The following is an 11,386-nucleotide window of genomic DNA, read 5'->3' on the forward strand; positions in this document are numbered from 1 at the left end:
ATTTAATGTCGTCAGATAAAAAAGCATTTTTTGTTGCCAACGCTTGAAATCTGACCCATTAAACTTTTCTGGTTTTTCCCCGGTCGTATTCGGGAGTGTGGTACCAGAAGTTGCCATTTCTGAATGCAATCAGAAGATTAACGATAAGAAGGAGTAGAAACAGAAACAAATAATAATTGAAAAAACAAATTCGTTTTAAGATTGTTGTTTCTAGAGTTTGAATTCACTCCTTCGAAAACAATCGGACAGAATTACCTGAATGCAGGAATTGATCAACAGGATCCAAAATTGTAATTCGAGCCCACCGACTTCACGATGTGTCCTTAAAACGAATTTGCTGCCTTCAATGGTGCTAAAGGCGTCCAGCAATCGTTTCCCAGGATAGAACGAATTTTTCGTCTCCTACGGAAGCAGCACTGCAGTCTGTAGGAGTTCCAACGAACTCAACGAAGTGTTTTTTACTTCGAGACAATATCAGAACGAGAGAGAGAGGGAAATGAGATTCAAAGCACAGAAAGTTTGCAATGAAAATGGTGTAAATTTTCTAGTAGAAAGGCTGGCTATTTATAGACTTGTTCGTGGCCATTCGAACAGTCATCACCTTTCCGACAGGCCTCAAAAATTCGAACAGACATACTGTTCTTAAAAGTCGTGTCTGTTAAGTCGGTTAACAGTCGACTGTTTGGTCGGTAAACAGTCGACTGTTAAAATGAAAATAAAACACCCGGAATAAGCCAAAATTTAAATTTCATTTTGTACCCAAAATTTAAACAGTCGTCTGTGCTCGTGCCGAGCCGGCCGGTCGGACGGACGGCGGCGGCGGCGCGCGCGTGTGGGTTTATGACCAAACCCAATAGGATAAAGGTCTTCCCCCTTTCAAAGACTATTGGTACCCCTTGGGGCCCAAACCCAATTCCAAACTTCCACCTTATAAACCACACCAAAGTTTCCTAACTTTCCTATGTGGGATAAGTGTTTGGTAAATCAAATTCTTCCATAATCCTTAGTTTATGTGGGTTACTTTAACACTTAATATTTCATTCAATTTTAAATGGTTTTCGATAAATAAATATATCACGTTAATCATCTCGCGGAGTAGAATGTGAATATGCTAGGTCCCGTATTATTTAAAAGGTGGGTCCCACTGAAATTTGGGCTCAAAGTTGACCCAATGTTGACCCATTAAACCATTTTTTTCCAACAGAATCGACTATCAAAAAGATATCCGAGATCTAGACAAGTATCTCATTGTAAAATCCAAAAAGATTATCCAACCACAACCCTTAGAAAATAAATTTTAGTGTGTCTCAAAGAAATTAAAGTTACTTAAGGTGAAACGGTGAATAGATGTTTTCATGTCCAAATCCATTATAAGAATGACATTATATTTCTAGGTTTGATTAGGGAATACCGAATACATTGGTCTAAGACGTAGTTTCACGGTTAGAATGTCGGATTTCAAACTAGTTTAAAGACAATAATGGCCCTTTTTTTATTCAATATTTAATTTAATTCTATTCTTTACCCCTCAATAGAATTTCTCTACATTATAATATTTCACAAATAATTCCACGTTCTCCCAATTCGAAAGTACCCTTTTTTTTTTTTTAAAGCTTTCAGTGCCACTCCTTTTCACTATGAATTATTTAACATTCATGAATCAATTCACAATCAAATGATACGGACAAGACATATAACATTTCCTCATAAATTTTAATATCATGTTCAGCAAGTCTGAGAGCATGTCCAGTGATTTATATGAATAGTCATCTAAATGTTATAAAACTAGAAAAATTTATGGTCTGCGTTAAATACATAAATAGTTAATTAAGGTGCTTAAAATTTGTATCTAATGGGTTCTGCAATCTGCATGCAACTACAACATTGAGGTCTGGATGTCTTTAATTTTCATAAAACAAAAATAAATCACATATAATGATGCATAGAAAATATAATTATCATTGAGTCACTCTATCTAACTTATATTCTGAATCTAGATAGAGTTCTTGATATTTATATTTTCATATAAATTTGACAGAATTCTTATCAGATTGAATATTTTTTAGAATCAATATTGGAGATCCTCTATAGTTTTTTAAGCCCATGTAAAGGGAAAAATAAAAATAAAAATTAAGCCATAATTATTGTATGTATTTTGGTCCCCATTGAGAGCTGTACCTGGTTTTTGGCCCCACATTGGACACGTTTGGGTTGGTAGTGAAGTATTAGTATCAAACCATTCAATGGTATATTACAAAATAATTAATAAATCCAAAAAAAAAAAAAAAAAAAAAAAAAGAAAAGAAAATTAAAAAAAAATAAAAAAAAAAAAAAAAAAAAAAAAAAAAAAAAGGTTATCTATCCCTACTATCATATAAATAAATATCCTTGCTCCATTGGGTATAAATATCCAATCGAATTTTCTTCAATTCCAAGCATCTATTAGCTTCATTATTTTCAATATAACAACAAAACACTTCTCCTCAATCTTCTTCACAGAAATTCCCAAAAAATGGAGAAAATGGAGCCTGTTGGAACCTTTTTTGATGAAGAATGGGAATCATTGAGCAGAATGTTTTCCAGTGAAGAATCTGATCTCACGCTGCATTTGCATGGCAGTGAGTTGTTTTCGAATCAAGTCGTAAACGGGCTGTGCTCGGAACTCCCATCAAATTTCTTGGATAATACAGAAGAAAATGTGGCTGCTGGAATTGATGATACTGTATCATTTACTTTTGATCATACTCTTGACACGACTAACTTTCATTATCTTTCTCAAGAAAATAGGAATAGCAGCACTGAAATTGGCAAATTGTTTTTTCCAAATCAAGAAAATGCAGTTAATTTTCCTGATCAGTTGACCCGTTTTTGTATGACGGATTGCAAAAATGATCAAAACTTTCCGGTCAGTTTTCCTGAAGATCATGTGGTGGAAGACATTCTGTTTATTAAAGAAGATATGGACAGTGGCCAAATGGGGAAGGCAAAAAGTCAGCCTGCAGAAATTGGTGATTCTGTCAAGGAAATGCAGTTCAAGAGGAAGTCTGACACACCAGAAGAAACACTGGACGAAAATTATCCCAACAAGAAATCTAGGGTTTCTAGAGATGTGAGGAAAATGAATTTTACTCCCTTTATATTTTCTATTTATATTTGTTAATAGTTACTTACTGATTAATTAATAAATGCAGGCATCAAGAAACAAACGGTGGATTGCTCAGAGGAAGAGGAAGAAGAACGTTAATCAAAACAGTACTGATGAACTAGAAGAGAATAATGGTGGGGAAAATGGAAAGAGTTCTAGTAGTTACTGCTATGAGGATGATTGTAATGGTTCTCAAGAGCTCAATGGAAGGGAAAATTCAGAATCCAAAGGCTCAGCCACTGTGAAATCAAATGGGAAAGCAAGAGCCAGTAGGGGTTCTGCAACTGATCCCCAAAGTCTTTATGCAAGGGTACATACCGTTAAAACTTGACCAACTCGAATAATCTTATATACATTTTCAAGGGGTCATTCGAGCATGTGCGCGTCTAATATGATTTTATGAAATTTTGCAGAGAAGAAGAGAAAGGATTAATGAGAGATTGAGAATCTTGCAGAATCTTGTCCCAAATGGAACAAAGGTAAAACATTAACTCATACTAATCAATTCTACCAAATGCTGTGCTCTAAATCAAGGAATATTTTAAAATTCGGCATAATTGTGTTTTCAAAATGGACTGCACTATCAGGTTGATATTAGCACAATGCTCGAAGAGGCCGTCCATTACGTCAAGTTTTTACAGCTTCAAATTAAGGTATGGGAAAAAATGTATCAGTAATCATCTTTCAACTCTTAATGTCACCCAATAATTTTAGTTCATGTTATGTACATAATATATGACAGGCTTGTACAATAAAAGGGAAAGATTTAGTCTCTTTTTCTTAAATAATATTGTCCATTAACTAGTGAAGGAAATTAATAATTGTTTTTGCACGTCAAGTTTACAAGGATACTTCCACTAAATATGTATTTATTCTTTGCAGTTATTGAGCTCTGATGATATGTGGATGTATGCTTCTATTGCTTACAATGGAATGGGTATTGGCATTTATGAGAATCATTCATACTAGTTACTACTCGATGGAGACAGAGTTCTATACGAGTATCGAAGATAGAGACTCTTTGTCAAAATTTTCTGCAAGGAGATTATATCGAATGTAAATTTTATAATGTACACAGCATAATCTACATTCATTACCTTGTTTCTGAGTATGTTGGTGAGATGTTAATAACTACGAAGCAGCTAATAGATCTTAGAAGATATAATTTTAAGAGAGTGGAGAGAAAGATATGAGCCTATAGTTCTTAGAGTATAAAATAGAAGCTAAAGCCGTGTCTTTAATGCATATCATGAGGCAAGCAAACACTAATAGAATTCAAATTTTATTAAGAATTGAGATTTCATGTTAAAAGACCAACCTTGTTGAGAAGTCTCTATTTCATTATTTAACCGATGTAATATTTATCTTTTAAAATGCACTTGTAAGATGGCGGATCGTTTGAACAGTCTAATCTTGAAATTTGTGTTTTCGTTTTGAATCCTAATGTACTCTAATGCCATATTGAACTAATCAATATAAAAGTTTAAAATGTTAGACATGACCAAATCTAGTCATTTAAATATTAACTTCAATGCCCTTCACGTGTATGTAGGATTATTTTTCTCCAATAAAGCTAATAAATGGGTACGATGACACTTGAAATTAGAAACTTTGCAAGCTCTCGTACTAATTTCAAAATTTGGAGTTTCATGAAACAGTTAATTCAAATAATTATATATTGGTCTATATTTCGATATTTAAGCAATGTAGGATTTATCAGTCAACAATACTTTTCTAAGTGAGGTGAGTTGAGGGAAATTACCAAGAAGAGCTCAAATAAAAAAGATATCTTTTGTTTGAAAGAAATTGTGTCAAATGGACTATTTGAATTTTTCCACTATAAAGAATATGCCTTCTTTTTCTAATTATATAAATACTAGTTTTAATAAGTATTAATTTTTCCCCCTTTAAAACTAAGTATGAAGAATATATTGTCTTAGATAAATATTTAATAGTATGACATGTTATAAAAGTAAGAATAAATATTTGCTTGACGGGCATCATAAATGGTGCTCATTATAGCAATAAGGCTATTCAGCCAGGGACAAAAAGAGATTAAAAAAAAGGGGTTTGAAATTGCTTACGTGTCATATAAAATACAATAAAAAATAAGACAAAAAGGCATAAGAAATACAAACATAAAAAAAATGAAAGCCGGCTGAATGAGGCCCGAAACCCAACTTTCCGAACCCGGCTGCTTCTCTCTCCAGAAAAAGACCCGAAATCCCCAACGCTCCCCCTCCGCCGTCTTCTGCTCCGTCGTCGCCTGTCGCACCTTCTCCTACCGTCGCCCAAACCCTGTACAGATTACTTCAATTTCAGCCATCACTATTGCTTATATAAAAGATTTTTCACATCATCCAATTCACAAGGAAGAAATTTGTTTATTTTACCCGGAATTGGATCCGAAATAACTCCTAAAAGTTTAAGGTTTGCTTTAGCTTAAACAAATGGAATGCTTTCATCATTGCAATCAATGTACAGATTATCCACAACACGCCCTGCAAAGGATAAAATCAGTTCAAGGTTTTTGAAAGAGATTTCTGGAGATGGTTTGATCTTTCCAAGTATGTGATTTTTCTGTTTGATGGATAGAAATAAACAAGTGGCATAAAAAAGGAGGCGCTAATTGATCAAGAAATGAAAGCAGGTGTTTTATAAGGAAATCTGGGTTGGAGAAGAAGGCTTAATGTTTTCTGTGCAGATTACTTCAATTTCAGCCATCACTATTGCTTATATAAAAGCAACTTTTGGGGGTTTTTCGCTCTATGATTTCATGAAGATTGTAAACTTTATATATATCTACACATTCATATATTACATATAGTAATAAGATGTAGATTTCTTTCTTAAGTGTTTTTTCATGCAAATGTTTGACCATCTATCTTTTGTGCCATTTGGAGCCGGTGTTGAAAATTATCTGCTGTTGATATGATAATTATCTTTTGCTCTCTCTCATCTCTGTATATTCATACGGTGATATTGCCTCAAACGGGAGGGTTTGGGCGACGGTGGGAGAAGGAGTGAAGGTCGACGAAAGAGCAGCCCAACGGCGGAGGGGAGGGTCGTGGATTTTGGGTCTTCTTATGGAGAGAGAAGCAGCAGGGTTTGGAAATAGAGATTTCGGATCTCATTTGGCCAGTTTTCATTTTTTTATGTTTGTATTTCTTATGCCCTTTTTACTTTTTTTTTTTTTTTTAATTATTGTATTTCATGTGTCATGTAGCCAATTTTCAAACCCTATTTTTTAACCTGTTTTTTGTCCCTGACTGAGTAGCTTTATTGTATGATCAATAGTGGGCAAGATGGAGGTCATCAATTTACACTAAATTCAAACATAGTGGTCCCACAAATGGAGAAAATGAGAAATTAGTGGGGGCCAAAGGGACGCATACTAAAATACGTAGAAATAGCGATAAACCAATTTGATAGTAATTATATATAAAAATAGCAATACATCAACCTGTTTATGTGAATAGAAACAATATATGACATACATTGATTGCACGCCGTGAAAAGCTATAATTTATGGCGAACTTTCTTACATGCCGTAAAAAGTTTTCATGAGTAACAGTGGGAATTTTCCTCCCCATTTTTCGTGCATATCAATTTTTTTCCTAAAATTTTCTTTTCTTTTCCTTCTTTAATTTTTTTTCCCGTTTTTCCTTTTATTTTTCTTGTCTTTTCTTTTTCTTCCATCCCTACTTTTTCTTCCTTTTCCGTTTCTTTCTTTTTCCTATCCTTTTTGTTTCTTTACTTTCATCTCCACCTATCCTAATTGATTTCCTTTACAATTTAAGTCGGTGGCATCGTCATCAATCAACTGTCCATTGCAGTAAAACCCTTTTATCCTTTTTGCCAAAACCCTTTTCTTCCCCTTCTCCACCCAATCAATCACCTCTACGATTAGAAATCAGATTGCACACCAGCATCTGTTGATTTTGGTGCTGGGTGTGGAGCGTTTTTGATCTATGAGAAAAGGGATTGGAATAAATCAATGGCCATGAACGTGTTTCTTGATTTACTCAAGCTACTATCTTATTTCTTTAATTACATTTAGAAAATAATAATATTTCTTATTTTTGCTAGAAATTCAATTCTTTGGGTCTTGGGACGTGGGTTTGAACCTTTTTGTACATGGTTAAATGGTTGTTGAAGATATTGACATATCACTTAATGCCTGAAGTATTTAATTTTGTTGGCAGGTTTTGCTTACGGGGTATTCTGTTCGTGCATGGTTGAATGAAATTGTAAATATTTTAATAAGATATATAATACAATCTTGGGCTTTGCTATGGTGACAGGGCTGTCACGGCCCCTATTTGTTTATCAAAGCCCTACAGTCTTTAACCATGCTCACAATTCAGATAACATTAAATCTCGAATAGGAAATTGCTTGATATTTCTCGTGTGATGAAGAAATTTGGAATTTGAATTTTTTCTACCTTAATTTCTGACTTTTCAAATCTTTGTAGCGAAAATGATCTTGATTTATTAACTCAAACCTATGGATAGGAATTTATTTAAATTATTCAGGTAGATCTTCTAGGCTATCATTTCGACGTCCAAAAACTGCATTCAACAAGCCACAGCCTGATAGTTTCTCAAGCAAGATTTATCCCATATATTCGTCAAAGCTCACTTCAAAAATTTTCTAAACAATATTTTCCAAGCTTATTACATTACTTTCTCTATCAAACAACCAATCCAAACGGTTTCGACCATAATAATAATTTTAAATTGCTTCTCAATCACACCTACAAAGGACAAGATAATGATGTTGATTTGCCAACTACAATGGCAACGAGAAAAACAATGACAGAGGCACAAAGTAGAAGAAACGAAACGATAAGAAAACGCTAATTTTTGGAACACATAGTGACACGCCCTGCTCCGAGTAACAATTCTAGACTCGGAATGTGACGTGCGCTAATAATAGATACCAACTAAAAGTCGGACCCAATATTAAAGCTACTACAACTACAATATGCAACTTTTTATAATTTATTTTTAATAGAACTTCAGCATTATCTCCTTTGTAAACAGGACTCATTGACTTATAATTCATAATGCACAAATCCCAAATATCACACAATACAATAAGGATAAGCTGAAATCTCAAAATTTACCAAGACAATAATATTAAATGTACATATGGATACAGATACATAGTTAGTCTCATAACTCTCTACAAGTGATGCAAAATCACATCTAAACTTGAACATGCGTTCGAAAACAATGATTACATGTTCTTTGAAGTGAGTCATACCAGCAAACCCTGTTGTGTGGCTTTAACTCTAAAATCAAATGCTGAGTTTCAAAAGGTGCCCAGATCCTCAATCGCTATCTGATAAGAAAAACGTGAGAAAATATATGAATTAATAGTTTAATGAGTGGAGAAGTTCGAAAATAATTATACTTTTTTCATTTTATATTCTTATCGAAAATCGAATTCATATCATTGAATAATTCACCAGATAACATTATATAGTTATAGCCAAAACGTGAGACATTCACATAACGTCATAAAATATAACACATTGAGCTTAACAAGCGCAACACCTAACTCTAATTTAATATATTTTTATTAGCAATGTAACCTATAATTTAAGTACTTTGACTTCCAAGACTATAATTATGTAGAAGGAGAAGTATTAATTAAGCTTAACTAACTTGTAATTAATATTTTAATAGGATAACATTATCTTTTTATTGCATAAATGCAAAATTATGGTTTTTATAGTGCTTAATTTTTCTGCTTGTATAAAAAATTCGGCAGCTCTTGAAAATTAGAAAAGCTGGTTACTTTGATGTCAAATATTGCATTAATTTATTTTAAGTATTTTTCCAATATTTAATGGTTCAGACTGCCCAGAGTGGAGACTGGAGACTAAAGTGCCAGCTTTTAAGTGATGAGAGAAGTTAACGTGCAGAGATCAATTTATAGATGTTCGTTAATAATTTTTTAATGCAGTCCTTCACAAATTTATAATTGTGCATCCAATTTATTAATAAATAGACTATTAATTTTACTATGATAGGTATAATTATGACATCTTTTCCTATTTGATTGGTTTATGAGGTGCCTCGTTGAATGCTCGCTTATACTTTCAAGAAAGTAAATAATGTGTTGAACCTTGCTTTTTGGCCTGGCTTCAAAAAAGGGGCACCTGGCCATATGGATTTTTTGTAATGTGTTTTATCGCCTCTCAGGGGCGCCACTTTTGGTTTGATTGCAACCCTGGCCATATGGCTTTTATGTGAGAGTTATGCTAGTCTGCTAGAATCATTTGTACAGATCCTGATCAGACTATGAGAGGATGTACATTTTTTTTGTCCTTAAAAAATGGGTGTGGATCCCCTTGTTTAAGAGATAGTCTGGCCAGGGTTTGTGCAAATGACTCTGATAGACTATCATTTTCCTTTCCGTAATGTGTTTTATATCAATAAGTTATGTGGTAGAATAGTACCTCACACTAGTTGATTGGACATCAATGATATTAATTGAATTGGATTAGATTATAACCCAATAACCTCTTTATTGACTTGGACTTGATTCAATGGCTCATCTCGACCCACATACTTCATGTGTGTTGAGTCCTTGTGCTCAAAAGGTAAGGAACTAAACACTAGTCAAATCCGATCGTACATATCTTTCTTGTACATTCACTTTCTTATTCCAGTAGTTGAATTGATCACTAGAGTGCAAATGACCGTTAACCTTCTTTTTTTGAAAAGGTGGCCTTTACACTATAACGATGAGTTCTGATGTGTAGGTGATCAGGTTGCTAGCAATTTGATCGGTCAAATTATGAGGTTAATAGATTGTGTTGTCTCTGAAAAATGGTATGTTAACCAATACTATACAATCACTTCCAAAAGTTAAAAATAAAAAATGATGGAAAAATATAGTTATAGGGAGAAAAAAGAAGAATTTTTCAAACTGAAGCAATATTTTCTATGGAGTTTCGAACATCAAAGTTGAAGAAAATGATCTGAAAATGGTTAGGGAAACTAGATTTTTTTTTTTTTTTGTCATTCAAAAGGATTTTCTAAATCGGCTTTATGCTATTTAGATGCAAGAAAACGCACAAAAAAATAGCTACAAGATATGAGACTTCGCAAGAATGTCTAAGAATCAGCAGGTAAGATTGGATCTAAAAATCCATTTGAAAAAGGAAATACCACAATGAAGTAGTCATGTTTCTAGCTCAAATAACATATCACGTTAGGTCATAAATGATTTATCTTCATTGATATTTTAAATTTTTGTTGCATTTTTTTTTATATTTGTTAGTGGAATAAATTAACTAGGGATATAGTGGAATAAATTAATTAGTTCAAGTGTAGATTAGTCCATATTATTAGCATGGTATCATAACCTATGGTTGAGTGAAATCTATGAAATTTCTGAGCTAAATATGCTAAAATCCAAGCGGAAACTAGGAAGGATGAAACTTTGTAAAAACTAAACCTACTGCAACTAGTTCGACCCAACTAGAGAGCTGTTGAGGAACATAGATTAGATTCTTGTTTAGTAGGTTGAAGCATACTTTCAGGTCAGGCCCATTGCTATCTGGGTGAATTTCGAGGTGATTCCAAAAGGCAGTTTGTTCCTTAGTAGATTTCTAATTGTTTTATGGTATTACTTTGGTTATACAAGCACTATGCAACAAATTCCTGTGGTATTTTGTGGCAGTTTGTTGGTTGTTGTATTTTGATTTTTTTTATTCATAGTTGTGCATTTGCTGATNCATTTGCTGATTTCATGATGGCACCTAAAATGGATGATTTACTTCAATCTATTAGTGTCAGATTGAATGATAAAAATTACACATATTGGAGTACTATGATAAAGAATTTTCTTAAGGGAAAAAGATTGTGGGATTATGTTAGTAAAACTGTTGTTAAACCCGAGGAGCACTATTCGATGTGACTTGGGTATGGAGTATACTTCTGCTGATTTCTCTGAATTGCTTGCCTTTGATGCCACAATTCACCAAATATTAGGTACCAACCCCCCACAATAAAATTGTATTGTTGAACGAAAGTAAATGCACATTATCAAAATTGCTTGTTCCCTTCTTTTGTCTACCAATGTTCCTAATAAATTTTGGGAAAAAGCAGTTCTCATCGCTGTTCCTTAATTAATAGGATTTTATCGTCTCACACTTCGAGTTTATCACCCTTTCTAGCGCATTTAAAACATCCTCTGGATTACTCTTTATTGCGAGTCTTTTG

At 33.5% G+C, this 11,386-nt stretch overlaps 1 protein-coding gene across 1 annotated transcript; it reads left to right on the forward strand.

Moving 5' to 3' along the window:
• Positions 1–2,512: 2,512 nt before the first annotated feature.
• LOC111389315 lies at positions 2,513–4,114 on the forward strand. The gene is made up of 5 exons (XM_023014233.1): positions 2,513–3,109; positions 3,192–3,455; positions 3,559–3,624; positions 3,733–3,798; positions 4,028–4,114. Exons 1-5 carry the CDS (start codon positions 2,513–2,515, stop codon positions 4,112–4,114), a joined length of 1,080 nt encoding a protein of 359 aa, XP_022870001.1.
• Positions 4,115–11,386: the final 7,272 nt, after the last annotated feature.

The sequence above is a fragment of the Olea europaea genome, unplaced genomic scaffold, assembly GCF_002742605.1.
Source record: "Olea europaea var. sylvestris unplaced genomic scaffold, O_europaea_v1 scaffold578, whole genome shotgun sequence".
NCBI classification, from domain to species: Eukaryota; Viridiplantae; Streptophyta; class Magnoliopsida; order Lamiales; family Oleaceae; genus Olea; species Olea europaea.

Bases quoted from the DNA above. Each gene is read 5' to 3' on its own strand.
- LOC111389315 (XM_023014233.1), top strand. From the start codon at position 2,513: ATGGAGAAAATGGAGCCTGTTGGAACCTTTTTTGATGAAGAATGGGAA. The intron at 3,110-3,191 runs GTGAGGAAAATG...TAATAAATGCAG, and splicing joins AATCTAGGGTTTCTAGAGAT to GCATCAAGAAACAAACGGTG. The intron at 3,456-3,558 runs GTACATACCGTT...GAAATTTTGCAG, and splicing joins CCCAAAGTCTTTATGCAAGG to AGAAGAAGAGAAAGGATTAA.